Source organism: Lepidochelys kempii, chromosome 22, assembly GCF_965140265.1.
Source record: "Lepidochelys kempii isolate rLepKem1 chromosome 22, rLepKem1.hap2, whole genome shotgun sequence".
In the NCBI taxonomy this organism is placed as follows: Eukaryota; Metazoa; Chordata; order Testudines; family Cheloniidae; genus Lepidochelys; species Lepidochelys kempii.
In genome coordinates this window covers 5,830,424-5,853,957 of record NC_133277.1, presented here as the reverse complement: position 1 = coordinate 5,853,957, position 23,534 = coordinate 5,830,424, and the positions used below count along the sequence as shown (strand labels likewise).

The 23,534-nt window shown below is 46.4% G+C and overlaps 1 protein-coding gene across 2 annotated transcripts in view; it reads left to right on the top strand.

Annotated features, from left to right (window-relative positions):
• ETS1 (ETS proto-oncogene 1, transcription factor) overlaps window positions 1-23,534 on the top strand; it is a 122,541-nt gene that overhangs the window by 16,163 nt on the left and 82,844 nt on the right. For both annotated transcript variants that reach the window (XM_073320614.1, XM_073320613.1), the window contains exon 3: window positions 1,649-1,787. In XM_073320614.1, the coding sequence (XP_073176715.1) occupies window positions 1,649-1,787 (139 nt within the window). The remainder of the gene's footprint in view (window positions 1-1,648; window positions 1,788-23,534) is intronic.

The window sequence follows — 23,534 nt, the reverse complement described above, 5'->3', positions numbered from 1 at the left end:
TCCACGTTCCCTGACATCACCAGTTCAATGGGTGATTGTCCCTCCCCCCAATGCCTTCTTCCCTGGAACCTGCCATCACTTTGAGGCATGGACAAACCATTGTCCTTATAATAAGCTTATAATCCCCAGGGGCTCCCTAGTTCCTCGGAGATGGGTTACATGATAGAATTAAAACCACCCTGCCTCTCCCAGAAAACACTCTGTGGTCCCAGCAGCGTGTAGGGTGGAGACAATGGGTCAAGACCAGCTGGGAGGTATGACCACTGAGTGCCTCTCCTGAGGAAGGGGGCTGAGCCTTACCCCAGCTGAAATAAGGCTGCTCTTCCTTTGTGTCAAACTACGCTTCCCTCCTTGTATCATTTTCGCCGGTGCAGCTGCACCTCTGAGCAGAGGGAGCACAGATTGTATGCCCTCCTGTTTCAGGAATGAATGTGGCCCCTAGCATTAGCAAAGCTCTAATTGGTGGTGTCGTGAAATGCACCAGGCTAAGAAATACCAAGCGTTAATGCCCAAGCAAAGCAAAATGCTGGGTCCCAAGATCTCTTCTGAACATGTGTCTTCTGCAGACAGACCATCCCCGAGAAGGGAATGAGGAAGGGATATTTGTCCAAATGTCGTTATCTTCAGTGTCCTGAAATTCAAGACAAGAGACTGGTGATCTCTTAACTTCTGACAATGTCTCATGCCAGATTTTGGCAAAAAGGCCTTCGTGACCTTCTAATGACCCAGCTTGATACCCAGCTGAGGTGCTTTTGAGATGAATCATTCTACATGATACAGTTTCTCTCTCTGAGTAATTCTCATATTTTTAGGGTTAGTTCAGGTGGGTCCAACTTTTCAGATGAAGTCAGGGCCAGGTTTTCAAGGGCTTAGCACCCTCGGTCAAGGCCAATCACCCAACATGCCGAGCTGTTCAAAATATGCTGCTCAAATATCGAAAAGAGCCAGATGCTTTGGAAAGAACTGACTCTAGTAAAAGGGAAGGAAGAACGGCTGTTAAAAGGCAGCAGCTTCCTGTTGGTTCCTGGACTGAGGTGGTGCAAATGAGGCCATAAGCATGGGCGAATATAGAAAGGGATGTTATCAGCCAGTTTCTGGCCCCAAATATCAGCTCAGTTCTCCCCCATGGGTGAAGAGGGGCGCAGCTTGCACCTATGGGCAACAGAGTGCTGAGGAGAGAGATTTCTGGGAGAGGGCTGCAGGTGGGTGCATGGCTGCTGTCCATTGGGTTTCTGCTGCCTGCTTTCATTGGTGGCTATGGATCCCCACAAATTGGAGCCTGTCTTGGGCTGTGGTCTGCTAATGAGCAAAGGGCGAACAATAGATGTTTTGGTGTTTGGATTCATGTCAACCTTAAGCTTTGCATGCTGCATTTTCCAAACCTCTCAGGCCTGCAGAAGTGGGAAGGAAAATATTCTGGGCTTTCCAGTGAGAGTCCCAGAACATTCTGCATCCCTCTGGGTTTTTGTTTCCTTTTTGTTTCCACAGCCCCAAACAAAATAGCTTTTTATTTGACTCCAGATCAAAATGTCTGTTTTGAAGTTTCTCCTGAAAGACATTTTCATGAGACTTTTTGGAAGGCGCGATTGTGCTAAGTTTTGAATAGATCTGCTTATCAGCTGATATCTCTCCCTTGTAATTGAGGCAGGGTGCTGCCAATCCCTATGAAGATCCTTGGATGAGCTGTGGCTTTCAGTCCACCTGCTACCAGCAAAGGATTTGCTACCCAGTCTGGGATGAGTCGGCAATTCAAGAAGTGCCCACTGGCTTAGAACGCTACAACTCAGGTAGGCCCACTTTCTACCAAAAGATGGGGGATGAGTTTAAGGTGCCTTTGTGAGCATGGGAGGGATTTTATTTGTGTCCTCTGTAGGATTCGGCAGATGGTTTACATCTAAAAAGCAGCATTCTGGGTCTTTGGGAGGAGAGCTTCTTGGGGGAACTTTGCAACCTCCTGGTCTCAATGTACTAACTTCCTCTTTTACGGCGGTGCCTATAGAAGCCTGTTATCTGACCCCGGCTAGGCTGGGTTGAGCAATAAATTACTGCTTACTGGACAATCTTAATCTTAATGTTATCTTGTTATCGTTCCCACTCGCCTCTCCCTCTGGCTTCTGCCATGGTCTTGTCTTGATATAAGATTGTAAGTTCTTTGGTACAGGGGCTTACTTTCTTCTTGCTGAAATAACTGTACAGTGCCTGGGCCAATGGAGCCTCTAACAGGGGTTCCAGGACTGCAAAAGTGTGTGTGTGTGGCAGGGGGAAAGGGAGAGGCAAGCAGCCCCTCAGTCATGCCAACCAGCTCTGGTCAGGGGCCAAGGGGTGGGGGGCTGAACTCCCTGTCTGTCCTGTTGTTGTGTCCCTGCTGAGTTCAGGTTCTCAAAAGGTGGGGGCGGGGGCAGGCATGGCCACCCTGCTTAAAAAGCGTGTGTAATACCAATACTATGTCTAGCGTGAGTCTGTCTTGCTACGCTCTTCTGGAGTGAACATTAAACAAACAGAACATTGTTACTGTCTCCCTCTAGTGGCGATAGCCCTACAAAGATAAAAGCCCTAGTATTATTTAGAGCAATTAGAGATTCTCCTTTTAGCTCAAGAGGTAGAGGCCTGTGTATGGGGAGACAGGGTTCTATTCTCCCCCTTGCCATTTGTGTAGCTTACCGTGGAGTCTGTCTCTTGTGACTTAGATGAGTGCTAGAGCAAGGATTTGGACTCCTGTGAAGTGAAGTTGCTGGAGACACCCTGGCTCTCTCTTCTTACGAGGGGACTGCAGGGGTGTATCTGCCTGGTATGCTCTAGTATGTACATATACTTCTGTTCCATGCTGGATGGAATTCCAGGCCTCACTGCTACAAGATCCTCATGTGGTCTTTGCTGACTGCAAAGAGGATTGTGCACTGAGGAGCAAGCCGAATATGAACAGCAGGTCACATCCTCTGTAATTCTGGGCCTGGTTAACAGAGTTGGCCCATCCTCCACCTGGACTGACTTCCTGGCAGATTGTTTTTGTACACAGGAGTGGGACCCTGGGACTCCTGAGTTCTGATCCCAGTGTCAAGTTAATGATGCTGTGCCTGAGTTTTCCCCATCTGTAAAATGTGGATGACCTCTTGAAGATGGTGTGAGGAGTAATTGGTGAATGCCACTGCAGAGGCAACAAGAAGGCAGTGTTGCCAGGTGGATAGAGCATGGGACTTGGACTCAGGAGACCTGGTGTCTATTCCTGGCTCAGCTGCTGGGTGAGTTCCCCTATGTCTCAGTTTCCCCATCTGCAAAATGGGGATAATGATACTGACCTCCTATTCTTTGATATCTGCTGATGAAAATTTACATAAGAGTGAGGGAATATTATTAAATTCAGCAGCGTTTCCTTAAGATGGCTTCATAGCCAAAAGTCTTGGTTTCCTTTTTTGTGAATGAAAGTATTCTCCGGCTAGGACCACAGTCTTTCTTCTCCTCCTCCCCCATAGTTCAGAACCATGTGTTGCAACTAATTCAGAGGGGAAGGCTATAGTCCCACTAAAGAAGGCTGTAGTCCCTCTCGTGTACCATCATGCCCATCTGCTGTCCGCAATCTGGTCTTGTCCGGCTAAGCGATGAGCTGTGACTCCAACTTTACTACCAGATTCTTCGCTTTGTGGCTTGGCTTCGTGTCCTCCCTGCTCATTTCTGTCTGTCTCATCCACATGTGTCCTGTCTGTCAAAATGATTCTGAGCTTTCGGGGGCAGGGATTGTCTTTGTTTTTTATTGTCTGACTAGCATCTAGAACAGTGGGGCCTTGATCAATGATTGAGGTTCTTCGGTGATACCATACTAATTGCTCTCCCTCGAACATGACTTCAAGAGACCAGACTTCCACAGAAATAACACTGAAAATCAGGTGGCCCTTCCAGGTAAAAGTGTCAAAGCACTAAGTGATCAGTGGGTGTCTTCCCCACCACCGGGTCTCTGTTTGTGGCTTGGAAGCACCTACCTACTTGTGGAGCTGAGCCCAAGTTAGAAACAGACAAGTGACCAAGTGTTTGTACAGAACCTAGCCCCATGGGGCTGTGATCCTGACTGCGGGTCTTTGTGTGACACTGTAATACAAGTAATCATTTTTAGCTTTTTTCTTTCTTTTTTTTTTTCCCCCATCCTCAAACAGAGCATGAGATTCTCCAATTTATTCATAATTTGAAACTCATTACAAATTTAATCAATGACTAATTCTTGCTCTGTAGGTTGTTCAGACAGGGAATACGACAGTCATGTCTGCAGTTTGTTCCGTCTCGTGTCACTAACCGGCACAATGTGAATCTCAGATTGTTCATGTTCACCCTGAATACTTTCAAAGAGGCAGAATTTCCCAGTGGGTTAGAGCACTTGTCTAGGACTTGGCAGCCCTGGTTACACAAAAAGTCTGTGGCAGAGCAGGGGAAATCACTTAGCTGCTCTGTGCCTCAGTTTCACCATCTTTAAAATGGGGATAATAGCTCTGCCCTGCCTCCCAAAGGGGTCATGCGAATAGATACGTTAAAGACAGGCAGATGATCACATACGATGGTGCTGCAGGGCCAAATAAGCACTTAAAATAAAATTCAGACTAGGCAAAAGTGACCCCTGGCAAAAAGCAAGTATGAGTTTATGGCATCGTTTATGCCCCAGGTAAGCCTATCACGTGCTGTGTAGGTTTCAGTGCTGCATAGGGCCTGTGCTGGCCCTCTGTCCTTTTCACCCACTGTTGGCTACATAAATTGGCTGGCTGTTCAGGGAAAAGCAATGAACCCACATGATTAATGCAACAAAACAATGCAACAGAGCTGGTGAATTTTACAATCAAGTGTATCTTTCATAATTCATTCTTGGCAAATATTCAAACATTTCAACTAAAAACGTTTGCTCTGTGTGCGCGCCCGCATGCGCCAGCAGTCGTAGCAATGAAGCTCAAGCCTTGGTATGTTAGCAGGAGGCAGGCTGTGAATGCGGTTGGACTCAAATTCCCTTTTGTATACAAGGGAATATTCTCCTCATTTCTTAATTTGGATATTCGCTCCACTCTGTGGGTGACCTGTCTGACCACAATGCTGGTTCTCTGCACTGACAAAATCTGTCCTCGCGACATTGGGATGTACTCGAACGTTGGCAAATCTAGTAATCTGGAAAAGTTTTGTGTTTCTCTTCTTCTCTGCGAGAATGTACTCTCCAGGGAGCAGAGTACCTGGGACCCAGCCCTCCAATCCTCCTACAGGGTCTGTGAAATATCACAGCTGCAGGACTCAAGGCCTGATCCAAAGCCTGTTCGAAATCAATGGAAAAACTCCCATTGGCTTCAATGGGCTTTAGATCAGGTCCTTAATGGAGCAGTATCTGTAAAAGAAATCTGATTTCCCCTGGCAGGACCTCTGATAATCTGTAGGGGATTCTTCTCTTCAATTCTCTCTACTGTACTTTAATTTTATCTACCTTTTGGCTTCTTTTCTTTTATGGTGTCTTGCCTTTATGGTCTAGAAGAGTTTCTAATTTTACTTAAGAGGAAACCCTTATTTGTATATATCGCTCCGCACTTTCATTTCTGCTCCTCTGCACTTTGGTTACACATGCAAGTCCTACACTGTCTTCTAATCTCTTTATGGATAGTGGAGGGGAGGCTATTTTGTTTTGGTGGTCCTCGTGTTGATAAAAGAAACAGAAGGAAAACCAAAGTGTAAAAATGTCCCTTTGTGATACAAAACTGCAGCTTTGCTAAAAGTTTCAGGCTCGCTTGCACTAACAGAAGAATTTTTGCCTTTGATGCTAGAGAGAGTTTATTTACATTGTGCTCTAAGTCAGATAAGATTATGGAGTGATATGAATAGGGTAAGCGTGACTTGGAGTTTAACTGGACCATAAACATTGGGGGGTGGGGGGTGGGAGGAGGAGTTATGTTTTAAAAAAAATGCAAGAATTTGCAACTGGAATGTTGATCGCTCTTTTTGCATCACAGAGATGCCAGAGCGTAGCTTGCTGCAGCTGGGCGGAGTGTTCTTGTGCAGAGTGGCAGGAAAGGTTTGCTCCTCTCTGGTTGTGAGCCTTAAAGTGAACGGTTCATCTTGAATCCATGGTGAACTTTCCCAGGTGTAATATACCTACTGCACCACTTGCTCTGTCTGCTCAGGCAAGGGGCAAATCAAGTGTTGCTAAGGAATGAAGTGCAGTAACAGGCTTTTGAGTGCCTAGGACTGAAATTTTAGGACATGCTCCAAGTCAGGAGTCAGATTTCAGAGGAACAGCCGTGTTAGTCTGTATTCGCAAAAAGAAAAGGAGGACTTGTGGCACCTTAGAGACTAACCAAGTCAGGAGTGAGGCCCATAAGATGAGTTAATTCACATGGGCTGATGTAATAGAGGGGGTGGCTTGTCAGCATGGAGGGGCCTTGGCAGAGCTGAATGGGAGCTCTAGGAGTGGAGTAGCAGGGTGGGGTGTAGTTCAGGATTGAAGACTGGAATATCAGGATGGGTGATTGAGGGGTGTGTTTGGGGGTAGAGAGTGGCACAGGATTGGAACGGCAGGGGATGCTGCAGGTCAGGGGTAAGGTGCATTGAGGGAGGTGGACGGTGTGGGGCAATAGAATGGTACTGCAGGACTGAGGTGTATTTACTGTGTCAATACCTCCAAGACACCTGCCAGCTCATTATGTAATTAGCCCAGGCTCTCCAACTCTCTTCTATAAGCATTACATTTCCAAACAAAAAGGGAAACAGCCCCAGCAAGCTGTCCCCTGGTGCACGGAAACCCACAGTGGTGGAGGAGGATCCAAATCTGGGGTCTTGCAGTACAGGTGGGCAAGTGGGAGTCAGAAAAGTGAAATCTCTACTCGTATCACGGCCCCAATCTTTATGGAAAATCAGAAAGGTGATTTAACAGTGTCAATGTTTGCAGTGTCGGGGGCCTGAGCCTTCTTGCCTTGGTGGAAGATGAGGGTGCTCTGCCTTTGCATGAGGGTCTCTGCACCTGGCAGGATTAGGCCCCTGGGAATTGGCTCCCCTTGCATTCTGAACAGGTGCAGGAGTGGAGGGATCACCTGACTCCCGCTGAGTGCTGTCTTCATAGTATGACTAGCCCAACCAAGTGCAGGGCAGACTGGGGATCCCTGTGAGCGCATGGGGGCCTTGCCCAGTTTCTGTCTGAGACTTTGGTTTGGATCAGTCAAATTCTCGTCCAGGATTTAGGCAGCCAGGAAAGTAACTGTCTCTCTGCAGAAGAAGCTAGTTTCTGCCTTTGTCCTAATCTGGTTCATCATTGTGATGTGGCTCCAGGGACTCTCAATAGGATACAGAGCCCTTCACTTTTCTAGGTCACCGGTATGAAGCTAGGCATTAGCAACCCTCTGCTGTGTTCTGTGTGAAATGGCAGCGAACCCTTGCCGAACTGAGAGGCCTCCACACATCCCAGAAATCTGCCACCCCCCCCCCCCACTGGCATTTTATCCAGCTTCACAGATGATGGACGTATTGTTTGGAAGCGTGTGACCCCTAGAGGGGTAAGTTGAGATGGAATCTCGCTCTGCCATTGCCCGGGATATACTGTTCAGTGGAATGAAAGATGTCTTCAGTCTGCCCAGTTGTCAGCCTGGTGCCATGACTAGCACAAAACTATTGGAGAGGATCTGAGGGCAATATTCAGATTTGGGAAATGAAATATTCTTGGCAGCATCTTCTGTAGCTAGGGATATTTCAGTGGTCTCTGCCATTATACACAGGTAAGAGAATCTTGTTCTTAATGGGAGAGATGGCTGAAATGACTTTAGTTCAGGAAGAGGAAATTTTCATGAATCTTTTTGTGCTGCATTCAACAGATCCTAACAGCGAGGTGTGTCCCCCTGCAGCTCATACCTTAGCATCACTTCATTAAATTGCTGAGGACAATGGGCCTGGTTCAGCAATAAATGAGAATAAAAGCTAGCCTAGGAGGTGACAGAAATAGCTGCCTAGAGCTTGATTCTGCCCCCCTTACTATGCAAATGGTCCCATTGTTTCCAGTGAGGATACTTGCATAAAAGATATTGTCCACCATGAATGTGGGGGGAGGCAAGATAAAGGCTTTGATGAGCCTCATAAATAGGCTTTGAAGGATTACACACACACACACACAGACACCCACCCCATGAAAAAATATGTCCATGGTAAATAATCAACATTTACAGATGGGCTAAGTGCGAAACGTGCTGCTTTAGAAAATTAGAGTTTGACTTTAGGATATTTGCTTTGTATATTTTGACAGATGATGTTGACCATTTTGTGTTTTAACAGTTATAAAGCTTTAACTCTTTAATGACTGTAGACATTGAGATTCAAATGACTCTGACTCCCCCACTGTCTGATTCCCCCCCCCAATCTAAAAAGATAAAAATAGAAAAAAATACTTAAACTTAGATACCTGCCACCATTAGGACAACAAAAATTGAATTTTGCCACACCTACTCAGAATGCTCTGCTGGTTGTCTTGAAATGTTCTGCTGAGTCCCTGAATGTTTCTCGGACCTGCCCCACTGGCCTGGAAATCTCTGTCCCTGCTCTTACTTGCCGTAATTCCCGCTGTGTCTATCAATCTGCCCTTTTGTGCTCAGATGGGAACTCCAACGGTTTGGTGCAGGTTCATCTTGTGCTAATGGCTGAGCTGCTTCATCCAACCAGCCTCTTCATTTCGCCCCCTCCCTCCACCTGCCCTTCCCAAATCACTCAGCTGTTCTGCTTCATCAGTACAGAGGAAGCCAACAAAATTGATGGGGTGAGGATGTGATGCTTCGGAAGGGTGCCTTGTCCAGCTGCCTGGAGCCAGGCCTCATCTTGCTAACCACTCTAGCCACCTGAATGTTGCACGGGGTTCCAGGTCTTGCCCTGTGCAACCCTTGAGGCAATCAGAAACCCTCTTTCCTGATTGATCGGACTTGGGGGGCTGCAACAGAGCAGTGTGTGACCGCACATGGTGTGTGTGACCACTGCATGCTACCAAGCTGGCCTTTGTTATCGGAAACTATCTTATTCCCAACTGCTGCTCCTGGGCTGAATCCTCCGCAGAATGGAGCTCGTGCTTGATGCAGCAAGGGCGGAACAAGCTGTCTCTGTGCCACCTTTCCGATCCCTGTTTATAGGGCTGCCGGAGTGTGAAATTGTCCCTGGCTGCTCTAAGTTAGTTGGCTGTGGCAGACCCATAGAAACTGCTCCACCAGCTGATCTCTGGCCAGAGCCGGGCCAGTGCAATGGTACTTCTGTGGCATCTACTTGTTAGAATCCAAGGAGCTGGGACTGAGGTGATAGTAACCCAAGTTCAGACTCTTCTTGCCTTGTAGAACTCAGTGCTGAATGCAGGTGGGGGCCTAGTCCTAATGGCTGGCAAAATGTCCTGTATTGTCCCTCCCAGGACCAAGGAAGAACCCCCGATTTCTCCCCCCGCCCCCCATACACACTTTGCTTTGCTGTGCTCTCCACTCAGAATCGGGCAGAGGAACGGCTTGTGGCTCAGGAATGAGAAATAAATTCACTGGGACTGCTCTCAGCTGGGTGACTGGGGACTATGAGGGCTCCCCCACAAAGATCCCGCCTCCGTGGCTCCAGATCTGATCTCTAGTGGAGCTCCCCCGAGGAAGGCTCTCTTTGTGTGCATTTTCTGGGCTGTTTTCCAGGCCCTCTCTCAGAGGAAGGGGGACCGGGAAGGAGGGGAGTGAAGGCCAGCATGGCTCAGCCCCCAGTGGCTTCTCCAGCTGCAGCACGTTTTCGAAGTGACGCTTTAAAAAAAACAACAAAAAAAAAAGCTCTGCATTTTTCCATGTGCTTTTATCCTATTTTTAACGGCAGCCTCCTTCCCTTTCTCAGCCTCCTCTGACACTTGCCCCCCATGCCCCCAAATGCCGCTGCCTCCCCCGCACGCTCTCTGCAGAGATGAATGGGCTGCTTTTCACAGGGAAAGGGCAGGGCTTCCCCTGGACCATCCCTTCCGTAGCTCCTCCAGCAGAGGGGGTGGGGTGGAATGGGGCAGAGAAAAACATAGGGGGTATTCAAGGAAGACAGGTTGGACTAAGGGCAGGGGAGATGGGAGCTGAGGATATTTGTTCACTTCTAGACAAAGGAAGGGAGTGTATTTGCATGAAATTCCCTGCAAAGCTGTCCCATCTCTCACTCTCTTTCTTTCCTGCCTCCTTTCTCCCCCACCCCACCCCTCCTTATTCACTGCCACCCTGTCTGCAGCAGCCCAGCCCAGGGCCCTTAACGGGAGCCGGGGATGGATGGATGGATGAATGAATGAATGGGCCCTTTCTGCCTCGGTCTCTCATCATCCTCCAGCCTGAGTCAATGTAGCCCCTCACGACAGCTACAGCCTGGGAGTCTGCTTCTGTTTATAACCTGACTGGAGTTGGTTTCATTGGACCCCTTCACCCCCATGATGTCTCATTGGCTGGGAACTTAATTGCATCACACTGCCTGCTCCAAATGGAGGCTCTGGAATTAGTGGAGAACAGACACAATTCTCTCCATTAAGGGGCGCGTATTCTGGCCCAACAGCAAAGAGAGAGGGTGCCTCTGTTCCTTTCAGCTGAATCATAAAACCATGGACCATTTGTGGTTGCTAAATCTCCCATGGCACTGTGAGCAAAGGCCAGGCTCTCAGTCCTGGTGTTGTGGCTCAAATCCAGCTGGGTAATTGCACTCCACCTCTCAATCCCCTCTGCAGCATTAGTGGGACAGGGAATCATGCTCCATTCCATGTGCTGAGCCGTTGTGCAGTGTTACGTTCCACCCCAGAGGTGGGTGAAATGATTGATCTCCCCTCCTTAGGGCGAGATCCTGCAAGGGGTGAGCTCTCTCTGAGCTGTGCTGAGAAGCTCCCAACTGCCATTTGTGTCAGTGGGAGTTGAGGGCATTCCACTCCCTATATGAGTCTCTCAGCACCCTGAGACTATAATTTTTGCAAGTTTATGTGGAAAGCACTTTTTGAATCTCTCTGGAGGCAAGACCGTGGGGGCTGGCTCCAGCTCCATGTATCCCCTCTATAAGACGGTGCCAATGTTGAAGATTTATTTTCATTTAATCAGCGGGATGATAAAAATCCAGGGTTTTGATTTTCTATTTGTTTCTTGTCTGAGTCTGGAAAATCCTGCCTCTTGCCTGATGAGATTCAAGAGCCCTTTGTAGTAGGTCAACACCAGGGATTGAGCCTGGGACATCCAGCATTAAAGCCTTTATCACTAGAGATGAAGGAGCAACTCCTCCATGCAGTAGCAGTAGTAGACTCATATCCTCTGTGGCCCAGCCGTTGAAGGGCATTGAATAGTGGGTTATGCCTGCAAGAATTAGACCAGTGATTGAAAAGACCTGTCCTGGTCTAGATGGCCACCAAGAGGTGAGCCACCATATCTGCTGAGTCCTGAAGCTCCTCACAGAGGAACAGGTAAGTGGGATCTCTTTCCAGGTCCAGAGCTTCCAGTCTGTGAGGCATGTTGTGCACTCTAAAAGCCGGTAACAGAGATGCCCTGGAATGCTGCTGGCAGACTTGCAGAGAGAAGCACAAAGACCTTGGCAAAAAGGTGACCAGCAGTTCTAGCTGCCTGTCTTAAATAGCCTGCTATAAAGAGGCTGCAGGGAAAGGAGTAGAGAACTGACAGTCATGTAGGAAAGAAGGAATAAAGATCTTCATTGGGTCAGATAAGCAACAAGCTGGGAGATGCTGCCACAAAGCTCTGGAGGGTCACCATGGAAGATGCATTCTATCTTGGAATGGGTCAGTCTCTGAAGGTTCAGAGCTTGCATTTACTTCAGATAGGCCTCATCTGAGCCATTCCCACCTCTCTGGCCTCCAGAATGAGGCAGGGGCCTGGTGGGTCACGGGGAGGAGAGAGTTATCGGCAAGATGTTTGAACTTTAGCACTTCACTTTGAGCTTAGGGTGAAGGAGTGGTGGTGGGGGGGGGAGCGGAGGGGATGGGCCAAGGGCTAGCCTGCCCTTAAGCCCAGCTTCGAACAGGGCTTGAAGTAGACTCTGCTGTCTAGTCCTGTCATAGTGCCATCTGAGCAGGGCCGGCAAGAGCTTTCCAGCAAGTCTCCCTCTTTAATTAATCTTTGAATGGAAATGGTTGGCTGGATGATGAGCAGAGGAGGAGTGTGTGCGTGTGTGCAGGGGACGGGGGGAGCGTGGGCCTGGAACCCTGGAAAAACAGCCTGTTTCTTTCAGCTCCTGGCAGAATGGAGCTCCCCCCACCCCCATCCCTCCAGATGTTCACTGTGTTTATAGCTGCTGAAGCAGGAGACAGAACTCCCTCATTAATACGTTTTTCTTGCTTGCTCTTTTACATTGAAGCCAGAAGTCTCGGCTCAGAGTCTGCAGCTGGATAAGAGCTGGGGGTGGGGAAGAGAGAGGGGAGGTGTGTGCGAAACTCCCATCCCATTCAACTTCCCCCCGCCCCCAAATCCTCCCAAAATACACATGCCCTGAAAAAGAAAAAACACTAGCAGATTTTTTATTTCAGAAAGTAAACACTCAGGCCATGGGGGTCTGGAGGTTATGGGAAAAGAGGAAACCATCAGCCTAATCAGGCAGGGACACACTTCCCCTGCTGAAATAAACCAGAAATCATTGCATTACAGGGCTCCTCCACGGTTAACCCCCATGCTGCCACCACAGCTGAGTGATGGTGAGCCGGGGAAAACTCTGAGTTTGCTCAAACATCCCCCCCCACCCCCCGATTTCCAGGCAGAATGGGATACAGCCAGCAAAGGGGGGGGCGGGGGGGAGGCAGGAGGCAGCGTTTGATATTAACCCTTGAAATGGCAGGCCTTTTACAAAAATCCAACAGAGAAGTTATCATTTCCTACTAAATTCTACAAGGTTTGTGGACCACCTTATAGAATTTCACAGCAAATTTTATCTCTATTTTAGAATTCTATAAAATGGTTCCAAAAACCGATAGAGAGGAGATCATTCTCTATTAGAATCAATAAGATTACAGGGTCCTATTCAACTTCCATAGAACCCTCTTAGTTTTAAATTGTGGAAGACTTTTGCATAAGAGTCATTAGGTTATGAATACTTAAACTGTAAATTTGTTGGGACGGGGACCATGTGTGTGTTGTGTGTTTGCACAGCGTCTAGCACAGTGGGGACCTGGGCCATGATTAGGTGCTATTGCTATACTAATAACAATGAGTAGGGTACGTATGACTGAATCACGCACCCTCTGGACCAAGTTTTCCAATAGGTCTCGAGCTATTGCCTCTAAGTCTGCACTTGGACCTTTCCTATGTCTAGTTTGTGGTCCTGGAGCTAGCTCCTATCAATGGACAGATGATAGTGGTGCTCTGCATAAAAGGGATGGTGCAGACAAATTTCTAAAAGTAACTGAGTTTGAAACGTTTCAGAGTAACAGCCGTGTTAGTCTGTATTCGCAAAAAGAAAAGGAGGACTTGTGGCACCTTAGAGACTAACCACTTTATTTGAGCATAAGCTTTTGTGAGCTACAGCTCACTTCATTGGATGCATACTGTGGAAAATACAGAAGATGTTTTTATACACGCAAACCATGAAAAAACGGGTGTTTACCACTACAAAAGGTTTTCTCTCCCCCCACCTCACTCTCCTGTTGGTAATAGCTTATCTAAAGTGATCACTCTCCTTACAATGTGTATGATAATCAAGGTGGGCCATTTCCAGCACAAATCCAGGGTTTAACAAGAACGTCTGAGGAACTTGAGTTTGAAACGCTGTTGATCATTGTAAATTAATAAATAATATTAGGCAATTGTATACTACCTGCAAACTCTAGCGAGGTACTCACCTGGCACCCATCACCCTAGGATCTGAGCGGCACTCTGTCATAATCTGTTTATCCTCTCTACATCCCTGGAGCTAGGGAAGTATTAGGCTCATTTAACAGATGGGAAACTGAGTCGGAGAGGTTATAGCTGGGATTTTCTTGGGCTTCTTAGAAAGTTAGGCAGCCCTCTCCACAGGGTTTGGGACCTAACTCCCTTAGCTTGCTGGACAACAAAACGACAGATGAAACTCAGGGATGATAAATGCAAAGTGATGCATGCTGGAAAACATCATCCCAATTATACGTAGCAAATGATGGGGTCTCAATTAGCTGTTGCCACTCAAGAAAGTGACCTTGGAGTCATCATGGATAGTTCTCTGAAAACATCCACTCAATGTGCAGTGGCAGTCAAAAAAACTAGCAGAATGTTAGAAATTGTTAGGAAAGGGATAGATAAGACAGAAGTATCATAATGTCACTATATAAATCCATGGTAAGCCCACACCTTGAATACTGCCTGCAGATCTGGTCACCCCATCTCAAAAAAAGATATTCTGAGTGGAAGAGGTACAGAGAGGGGCAACAAAAAATTATTAGGGGAATGGAACAGCTTCCATACAGAGGAGAGATTAAAAAGACTGGGGCAGCTCACCTTGGAAAAGAGGTGACTGAGGGGGGACATGATAGAGATCTGTAACATCATGAATGGTGTGGAGCAGGTGCATAAGGAAGTAATATTTACCTCTTCATATAACACAAGCGCTCGGGATCACCCAATTAAATTAATAGGCGACAGGTTTAAAACAAACATAAGGAAGTATTTCTTCACACAATGCACAGTCAGCCTGTGGAACTCATTGCCAGGGGATTTTGTGAGGGCCAAACATATAACTGTGTTCAGAAAAGAAACTGATAAGTTCCTGAAAGATAGGTCTATCTATGGCTATTAGCCAAGATAGTCAGGGACACAATCCCATGCTGACATGCTGTGGGTGTCCCTAAGCCTCTGACTGCCAGATGCTGGGACTGGATGACAGGGGATCGATCACTTGATAATTGCTCTGTTCTGTTCATTCCCTCTCAAGGACCTGGCATTGGCAACTGTCAGAACACAGGATACTGGAGCATTGGTCTGACCCAGTATGTCTTTTCTTATGCTTTGGAAACCCCAACCTATGTGTCACAGAGCACAGGGTGTCTGCAGTAGAGTTGGGAACTGAGTACAGGTCTTTTAAGACTTAGCCCAGTGCTTTCCAACATGACTCTTTGTCTTCCCCATCATTAATATTTTGTGAGGATCAGGGCAGGAGCAAAACCCAAGACCTTATTTTAAATCTAAGAGACACGATCTTTGCAATGATAATCCTGGGCAACCTTCTTTTACTTAAAACAGAATCAGAGATCATGTCTGACTATCCAGCCAGATCACTAGTGATCTCGGCCGGATTTACACCAGTGACCCAGTGGTGAAAGTTTCCACTTATGGTCCCCTAAGCCATCATCCAGCCCCTTTCAATGCCACCACTATAATGCAGCACGTCCCAAGAGCGCAGTGTGATGGAGACCAGCAGAGTCACCAGGCTTCCCCTTTGCTGTCTCAAGAATGCCCTTGAATAAGTACGTTACCACTTCTTAGGCGGGATTGAGGACTTGAATGCAAACTAAATTCCATGTGGATACTACTGTTGGGCAGATTTCGAAAGGTTTGGAGTTGGTGTCCAGCTCAGATAAGCACCCGAGTTTAGATGCCTCTTTGTGTCTTATCTGAGCTATTTGAATGCCTTGAGTCTGCAAAACTGGGCTGGAAATGCCATGGGAGCAGGCTTTCTTGTGCTGTTTTGGATTTGTATAATTATTTGTAGTGCCTAGAGATCCCAGTCCAGATTGGACCTTCATTGTGCTAGGCACTGTGCAAACATATAGTAAGAGATAGTCCCAGGCCCCAAAGAGCTTGCACTGTAAGGGTTTGAGGGGAAACTGAGCAGAAGTGACTTGGACAGCAGGTGAGTGGGAGGGGTGGAAGTAGAACCCAGGTCTCCTGACTCCTTATGTAGTGTCCTATCCACTGCCATGCTGGTTCTTCTGATTTCTAGCCTTGTTTGGATCCCAGCATTGCAGAGGTATGTGAATGCCAGTAATAATGGCATGAAGGTACCCAAATGACTTTGAACTTTCCTATCTTAGATGTGGATTTTGGCTCCTTTTTTGGTGGCAAAAGGACCCTGCCCAGATCTTCCCGAAGTTTGGGGTAACTCCTATATGTGGTTTTAGTTTGGTCTCATCTCTGGATCTTGTGCTCTCCAAATTGGGTTTCTTGCCTTCCATAGATAACCCAGATAGGAATATTGGGTTTTTACTGTGCTTTCTGCCGGCTCACTAAACCTTCTTCCTCTTCAGCGCTGCTGCTTGAATAGGGCTCATAATTCAATTGGAAAGAACATTCTGCAGCTCCTTGTTGGCCTAAGTAGCCGGCAGATACATTCAGTTGAGGTCTCTGCCATCATGGCTGTTTTGTCTCTTGCTTCTATGATCCTGTCAAGAAGGAAAGATTCTCCTGTGGTGAAAACACTGGACTGGGAGACCTGGATTTGATTCTTCTCTTTGCCCTTACTGAAGATGTGCATGTGTGGGGATTAATACCTTGCAAGTGTGTTGGGAGGCCTAATTAATTAACATTAGTAATGTGCTTTCAGACCCTGGGAAGGAAGGTGCTGTACAAATGCTGAGTATTGCAATCATTTGCTCCCTCCCGTTTCCAAAAAATGTTGGACAGACAAACCTCTCCTCCCACGAAGCAGAAAATCCCCTCTGCACGGTAGATGTCTTAAGCAATACCAAGGCACTAGAAAGCCTTGATAGGCTGTCCCCATGAAGCTATGCACAGTCTTCAGAACACGTGCCGAAGTTTGCCCCGAATCTCTGGTCTCTTGAATAGCAAGCCTAATTGCAGGAAAGCTGCTTTTCAGCACACAGGATGGGCCCTTCCTCGTGGGTTTTTAGTATCAAGAGGCTTTGTAAAGTTGCAGTGTGTTGACTGTTGAATATTTCACAATGGATTAAATACTGCTCCTCTCCTCGCAGCTGTTTCGCAGGGAGGCAGACTGGATCTCTCCAGCAGTCGGAGGGACTAACGGGATTGGGTGTGTGTGTGGGGTTTGGGCAGAGAGTTTGCATAGAAACTGAAGGAGACGGTGTGGCAATTGCTCTTAGCCAGGGGCAAGCAGCAGAATGGGTTGTGTTTTTGCTGGGGTGGTTCCTATTAGCAGTGGGAAAGGTTTGGGATTTGCAGGAGGAGCTTGCTTTGTAAGCCCTCTCTGCTGTGTTATAATTATGGTGCTAGATTCTCAGCTGGTGTGAAATGGTGCAGCTCCGTTAATGTCAATGTCATTTAGACCAGCTGAGACACTTCACTTCTTAAAAGGACAATTCCATATTTCCAGCGTTCATGGTTTAATCCTCTGGCAGTGCACCCACCCATGCGCACGCACGCCCCTCTGGGATGTGGAGGTTAGCAAATGGTCATGAACAAATCAGCGCTTCCTCCATGGATATGTCTACACAGGGATCAAACCCCTGTGGCTGGCCTGGGTCAGCTGTCTTGGGCTCTGGGTCTGAAGAATTGCTGCGTAGACATTCGGGTGTTGGCTGGAGTCTGACCTCTGGGACCCAGGGAAGGCCCTAGAGCTCAGACTCCAGACTGAGCCCAAACATCTACGCAGTGATTTTTAGCCTTGCAGCCCAAGCTCTGCAATCATGGGGCCGTGCCACAGGGCTTTTATCCCCATGTAGACGTACCCCATATAAAAATCCACTCAACCATCACTATTAGCAGAGGCTTCCCTTTAGCTCAAAAATAGATGTATATTACATTGACCCTCCCTTGGGTTTCAGTTAAAATGTTTTGTGCAGTTGAACCCAGAAAATAGTTGTGAGGTTTGTGAAATCTGAATTTCATCCCTACCCTTCCCATGTGACATTAGCTTCTTGGCTGTTGGGATCATAAACGCCTGCCAAATTTGGCTCTTGGAGGCATGAGCAACTCCCACTGACTTCAGTGCAAATTCTACATGAGGACAGAATCTATCCTTTAAAATATAAGGGCCAAATCCTGGCCCCACTTAAGTCACTTGCAAATCTCCCGTTGACTGCAGTGGGCCTGCATCTGACTCTAGTGCAGCATGAAAGTATTAACGGCCCAAGTGTGCTCAGGGGGAACTTTGCCATTGACTGCAACTGCAGCAGGATAAAGAACAAGAGGTCAATAAAGCTCTTCATGGAACTATACATGCAGACACAACAGACCACGCATAACCAACAATGTATCCTCCTAGAAAACATCTCAGGTAATGACAATGGATGGGTATTAGAATATTTGCATGGAAAAGAAAGACTGGGCAATATATGTCTCTCAGCTAGCGATGGGCAAGCTGGTTTTGGTAAATAAGAACTAACCCAAACCTTCCCCCCGAGGTCATATATAACTATTTTTTGCCAAACAAAAGTGGTGAGAGAACTCCTTCTCTTCCTTCTTCTTCTTCTTCATTGTCATGGTGGTCTCTGCATCACCACAATTCAAACAGGATCTAAGGCATTCATGGTGGTGGGCAAGGTGCAAGGATCTAAGTAGAAGAGAATAGGGAAAAAAAGTGAGGATATGCCTTGAGGGAGGCTGTTCAGTTGGGATTTCTGACCTGGCCAGTGCCAGAAATCTTACAAAAGGATCTCTCATTGTGAGATTTCAACCTGGTTTTGCAGGCCAATGGGGTCGGAATAATTGTAGCTGCTAGAGATGGAAAAGGTCAACCCATGCCAGTTGCAATGCAGTGTGGTGGTGTTAACGTGAATGACAACACAGGACGAAAGGAGAGTCTGGCCCTAGATGTTTCCTACTTTATGCTAACTAGATAAAAAGTAAGAAGGAAAAATTTGAATATGTCAGGAGAAATTTTGGATCAGCCTACCATGGAATTGGTGATAGTTTCACCACTTGGGACTTTTAATCCAGACTGGATGAGGCAATTTTTTCCCCCTTCTTCCCTTGCCCTGTACTGTATGTTGCCATTTATATTACGAATAACACCTAGCTCTACTCCAGTGCTTTCAGCTCTGATTAGCATTTTGCAAAGGAGGTTGGTATCATTAGCCATGTTTTACAGAAGGGGAAAGTGAGACACGGGGCACTGACTTGTCCAAGGTTACGCATCAGGTCAGTGGGCCTCCCAGCGAGTGGAAAAGGCTACTAAAACCAAATGGTTACAGTTTACACCCTCTCTGCACTGGTTTAAATGACTAAACAAGGTGTAATGCAACAGGGAATGCAACCCCCAGGCTCTTATCAGAGTGAGGCCCGAGGCTGCCAATTTCAGTAAGGCTGCTCAGAAGTTGTCGGTCAAAACTGTTTTTTGATGGAAAACTTGGGGCTTCGACTCCAACAAATTTGTTCACAGAGTGTCTGCTTTCTAAGGAAAATTCCAGTGTTTTGTCAGTAAACTGAATGTCCAAACCCAAACATTTTTCAGCTGAAAACCAAATGTTTTGGTTTTGATATTTCCATAAAAAGTGGGAGTTTTCCACGGAAAATGCCAACAAAAATAAAAAAGAATGAATTTTTTCTCAATTTTTTGCAGAAACAAACCCCTGTTTTCCCACCAGCTCTAAAATTCCAGGAACAGATCCGAATTGCTCCATAGTTCAGGACTGTCTGAATCCAGGATTCTGAACTAGTGATTATCTAAACTAAGCCTGCAGAGGGGGAACTCTGCACCAGATTAAAGAGAGTGACCCATGCATGGAAAGAATTGACCTCCTATCTCAGATCAGACAGCGTTTGAAAGGATCTTTCTTTCATGCAATTTGTGTGTCAGCCTGTATCTCTCCACAACAGTATTTGTGGATCACATTCATTCCATATTTTCTAGCCTGGGAAACCTACTCCAGTGGTTCTCAACCTTTACAGACGACTGTACTCCTTTCAGGAGTCTGGTTTGTCTTGCGTACCCCCAAGTTTCACCTCACTTAAAAACTACTTGATTTAGTTGAGGATTGGTCCTGCTTTGAGCAGGGGGTTGAACTAGATGACCTCCTGAGGTCCCTTCCAACCCTGATATTCTATGATACTTGCTTACAAAATCAGACATAAAAATACAAAAGGGTCCCAGCACCCTACTATTGAAAAATTGCTTACTTTCTCATTTTTACCATATGCTTATAAAATAAATCGATTGGAATATAAATATTGTACTTACATTTCAGTGTATAGTATACAGCAGTATAAACATAGTCTGTATGGAATTTTAGTTTGCACTGGCTTCGCTCGTGCTTTTTATGTAGCCTGTTGTAAAACTAGGCAAATATCTAGACAACTTGATGTACTCCCTAGAGGACACCTACCCCTGGTTGAGAACCACTGACTTACCCTTTTATTTGGGCTAAAACGTCCAGGTGAAAATGAATTTGCACAATGCCTTGAAAATGTCATTTCTCTTCATTTCAAGTCAGCTCATCTCCCTCCAAATTTTGTAGCCACTGAGAATAGAAGGTACCTTCTGAAATCCTCCCCGGCCCTCTCATGGTTCATTAGCCACCAGTTTATGGTGACATCAGACCATTCCAGCTGTGCTTTCTGCTCCACGCCCACCCAAAACAAGATGGTTTTATCAGGGCTTTCCCACATTTGCCAAGTGGAATTCAACATCCCACTCCCCATCTCTGCCACTCCTCACTTCATTAGCGTTCTAGATGTTTATAAATGGAAGAGATAATATTTTTAGTTTCCAGTTTGAGTTTCCAGGGCAGCCACTTTCTAAAGCACTTAGGAAGTTTAGAGAAGAGGAGGTTATATAAACGGCTTTTCCTCCTGGGCTCTTATTAATCGAGTGGCTAGGGGAGCCGTTCCCATAGCTCTCAGGAGAAAGGGCACTGGCTGGGTGAGAGGGGGCCCTGGTTAATGTGTTGAACCTTTCTGCTCTCTCCTTCTCAATCCATTTCTTGAGATGAATTAGGGAAGAACTCAAGCTGCAAAGTTCAGACCTGGATCTATGCTTTTCAACTGACAACAATTCAGAGGTTCTTAGATCAGAGAAGCTCTGTCTACTGGTTACCATAGAGGACTGGGTATCAGAAGAAGTAGGTGCTACTTTCTAGCTCTGCTATTGGATTATTGCATGGCTTTGGGCAAGTCACTTAATCTCCTGGAATGAAATATTTGGATGAGTGAAAACCTCCCTGTAATTTGACCTAAAACGTTTGCATTGGCAGAGGGTACAGTAAGTATGATTTGAATAGCAATGTGCATTGTGGCAAGTTATTCTTTGTGCTTTTACTACAAAATCCCACATATATATGTGTGTGCACATGCACGCTCATTAGTTTTTTTTTCTGGCAAGCTGCAAAGCATCTCTAAACCTCCTCAACACTTTCCTACCCATGCTCCTGCAGCAATGGCTGTCAAGAACAGGCCAGGAGCAATAAAGGAGATGTGTGGGTTTTGAAAACAGGAACTAACTTCATGTCCAGTTCCCACCAGAACGGAAACAAAGCTCTGTCTCCTCCCCCATCTCCTTCCTCTCACTTTCTCCCTGGGACAAGAGTTAGGATCTGGGATCTTACTGCTTCACTTGTGTGGAAAGAGGTTTGACCACACTAGCAGCTCCAGCTGTTCCAGGGCTGGAACTGGAGGTCCACAGGAAATCAGCTCATTAGTCTGCAGACCCTCCTCCTGGTCTTCCAGCCATACACTATCGGTGTGAAAATAATTATTTCAATGGCCAAGGATGGAAAATAATGATTTAATTGGGGCAAGGGGGATGCACTCCACTAATGCTGACTACAGACTTGGCAGAAAGCAACCGTATTTCCCCTTGGTCTGGGGAGCATGTGTGACATGGTAGGGGGAGGTGTTGGACATCTGGAGCGATTTAGCAGTGTTGTGCTCTTTTGTTTGCGTTTACACATGAGCTAAAGCCCAGCAAATTCCCCCAAAGAAGCAGAAGGTGATGGATGGAGAAAGTGAAACTAGCCCCTTATTCTCAGCAGGAACACGTTGTGTTTGACCGCTCTGCTTCTGCGTGACCCATTCTCATGATTCTGAATTGAAGCTGAGTCAAGACAGCTTACTAGACTTGCTGAGCCGATGGGCTCGGCTGTTCTGGCAGCTCCTGTGTGCCTACCATGTGGAGAAAGATCATCTGAACTTTCCTGATAGGCCAAAAATATTTCAAGATGGATTTGGGGTGAAGGTTCAGGTCAGTTCTTATTTTATCCAGACCAGGTTGGCCTTTATTTGAGAGACATATTTTGCCCTCTTGCCCTTGATGCCAAAACACTAATGAGTCTTTATCTATATTATGTTGTACTCAAGTTATGGATCCAATCCTTTTGCGGTCACAGTCAATGGCAAACTCATTGTGAGAAGGATCAGGTTTCTATCTACTCATGCTACTATAATTTTGGGGCTACTCTATTCCTAGGAAGAACGTAGAATGTTTGCAAGATGTACATAGATATTAAACACATCCTCTTTTTGGAGAACTATATCCTACATTTATAGGAGGGGGATTTATGCAATATAAACCCATGTAGAGGAATAAATATAGTTTTGGGAATCAGGAAGTCCTGAGTTCTAATAGTTCTAATCCCAGTTCTGCCACAGATTTACTTTGGCCAAATCATTTAACCTCTCTGCTTCAGTTTGCTTGCCTGTCAAAAGGGGATAGTAATATTAACCCACCTGAGAAGGGCGTGTGAAGATTAATCAATAAATGTTCAGTACTTTGAAAGATTTTGGATAGGTTCTTCAGTCTAGAGAACAAAGTGGCTGGAAACTAGAGCTAGTTAAATTCAGATCTGAAATAAGGCACAGGGTATTTTTTAAGTGATGGTAATTAACCATTGGATAAACTTACCAAGGGATGTGATGGAGAATCCACCACATGGCCTCTTTGTCATAACTGGGTATCTTCTGAAAGAGACCCTCTAGGCTTGACCAGCAACTGGATGTAGGAACTGCTGGGTGAAATTCCCTGGCCTGTGCTATGCAGGAGGTCAGACTAGATAATCACAATGATCTATGACTGTATGAATACAAAGGGTCTGATTTGCAGAAGCGCTGAGTGTCTCCAACTCCAGTTGGAGCCAGTGGGAGCTGCAGGCATGCATGTTGTTGTTAGCTAGCCATGATGGGGGCTGAGGGTGGGCAGACAGATAGGGAAGTGAAATGATCTTGTACTCCTAAAACCACTATGTCCTGAAAGCTCCATTCTACCGATTTTAAACATTTCAAAAACTGAAGTAACTGGTGGTGACAGTGATAACAGATAAATAAGGGTGAGGATCTTTCCACTGGGGGTGGAGGGCCCTGCAGACCAGCTGTCTCCTTCCCATTTGTACCGACATGGCTTCTGGGCTGAGGGAAGCTAATCAGGAGACCCTCATGGGGAGAGAGGCGTGTTATTTAATTAGCCTTACAATGGACTGACTTGGAGACACGTGGTGGCTCTAAGAGAGGGAGATAGATGTCCTTTTAGCTGGGCTAATTGTTAGGAAATAGCAGGGTCTTTGTTCAGGCCTAGCATGCGGCCTGTGATCTCTCAGAGCCCAGGGGCTGCCCCGCTTATAATTTTAGACAGATCTATTCAGGCTTGCTCTGTAGCGCAAGGCAGAACAAGAGCAGCATTGTTGTGCAGCCAGGATTGCCATCCAAAACACCCACCCTGAAAAATGCAAACACGTGTAGAGTGGAGTATTTTCTCGGCCATTTATTCTCTATAAGGCA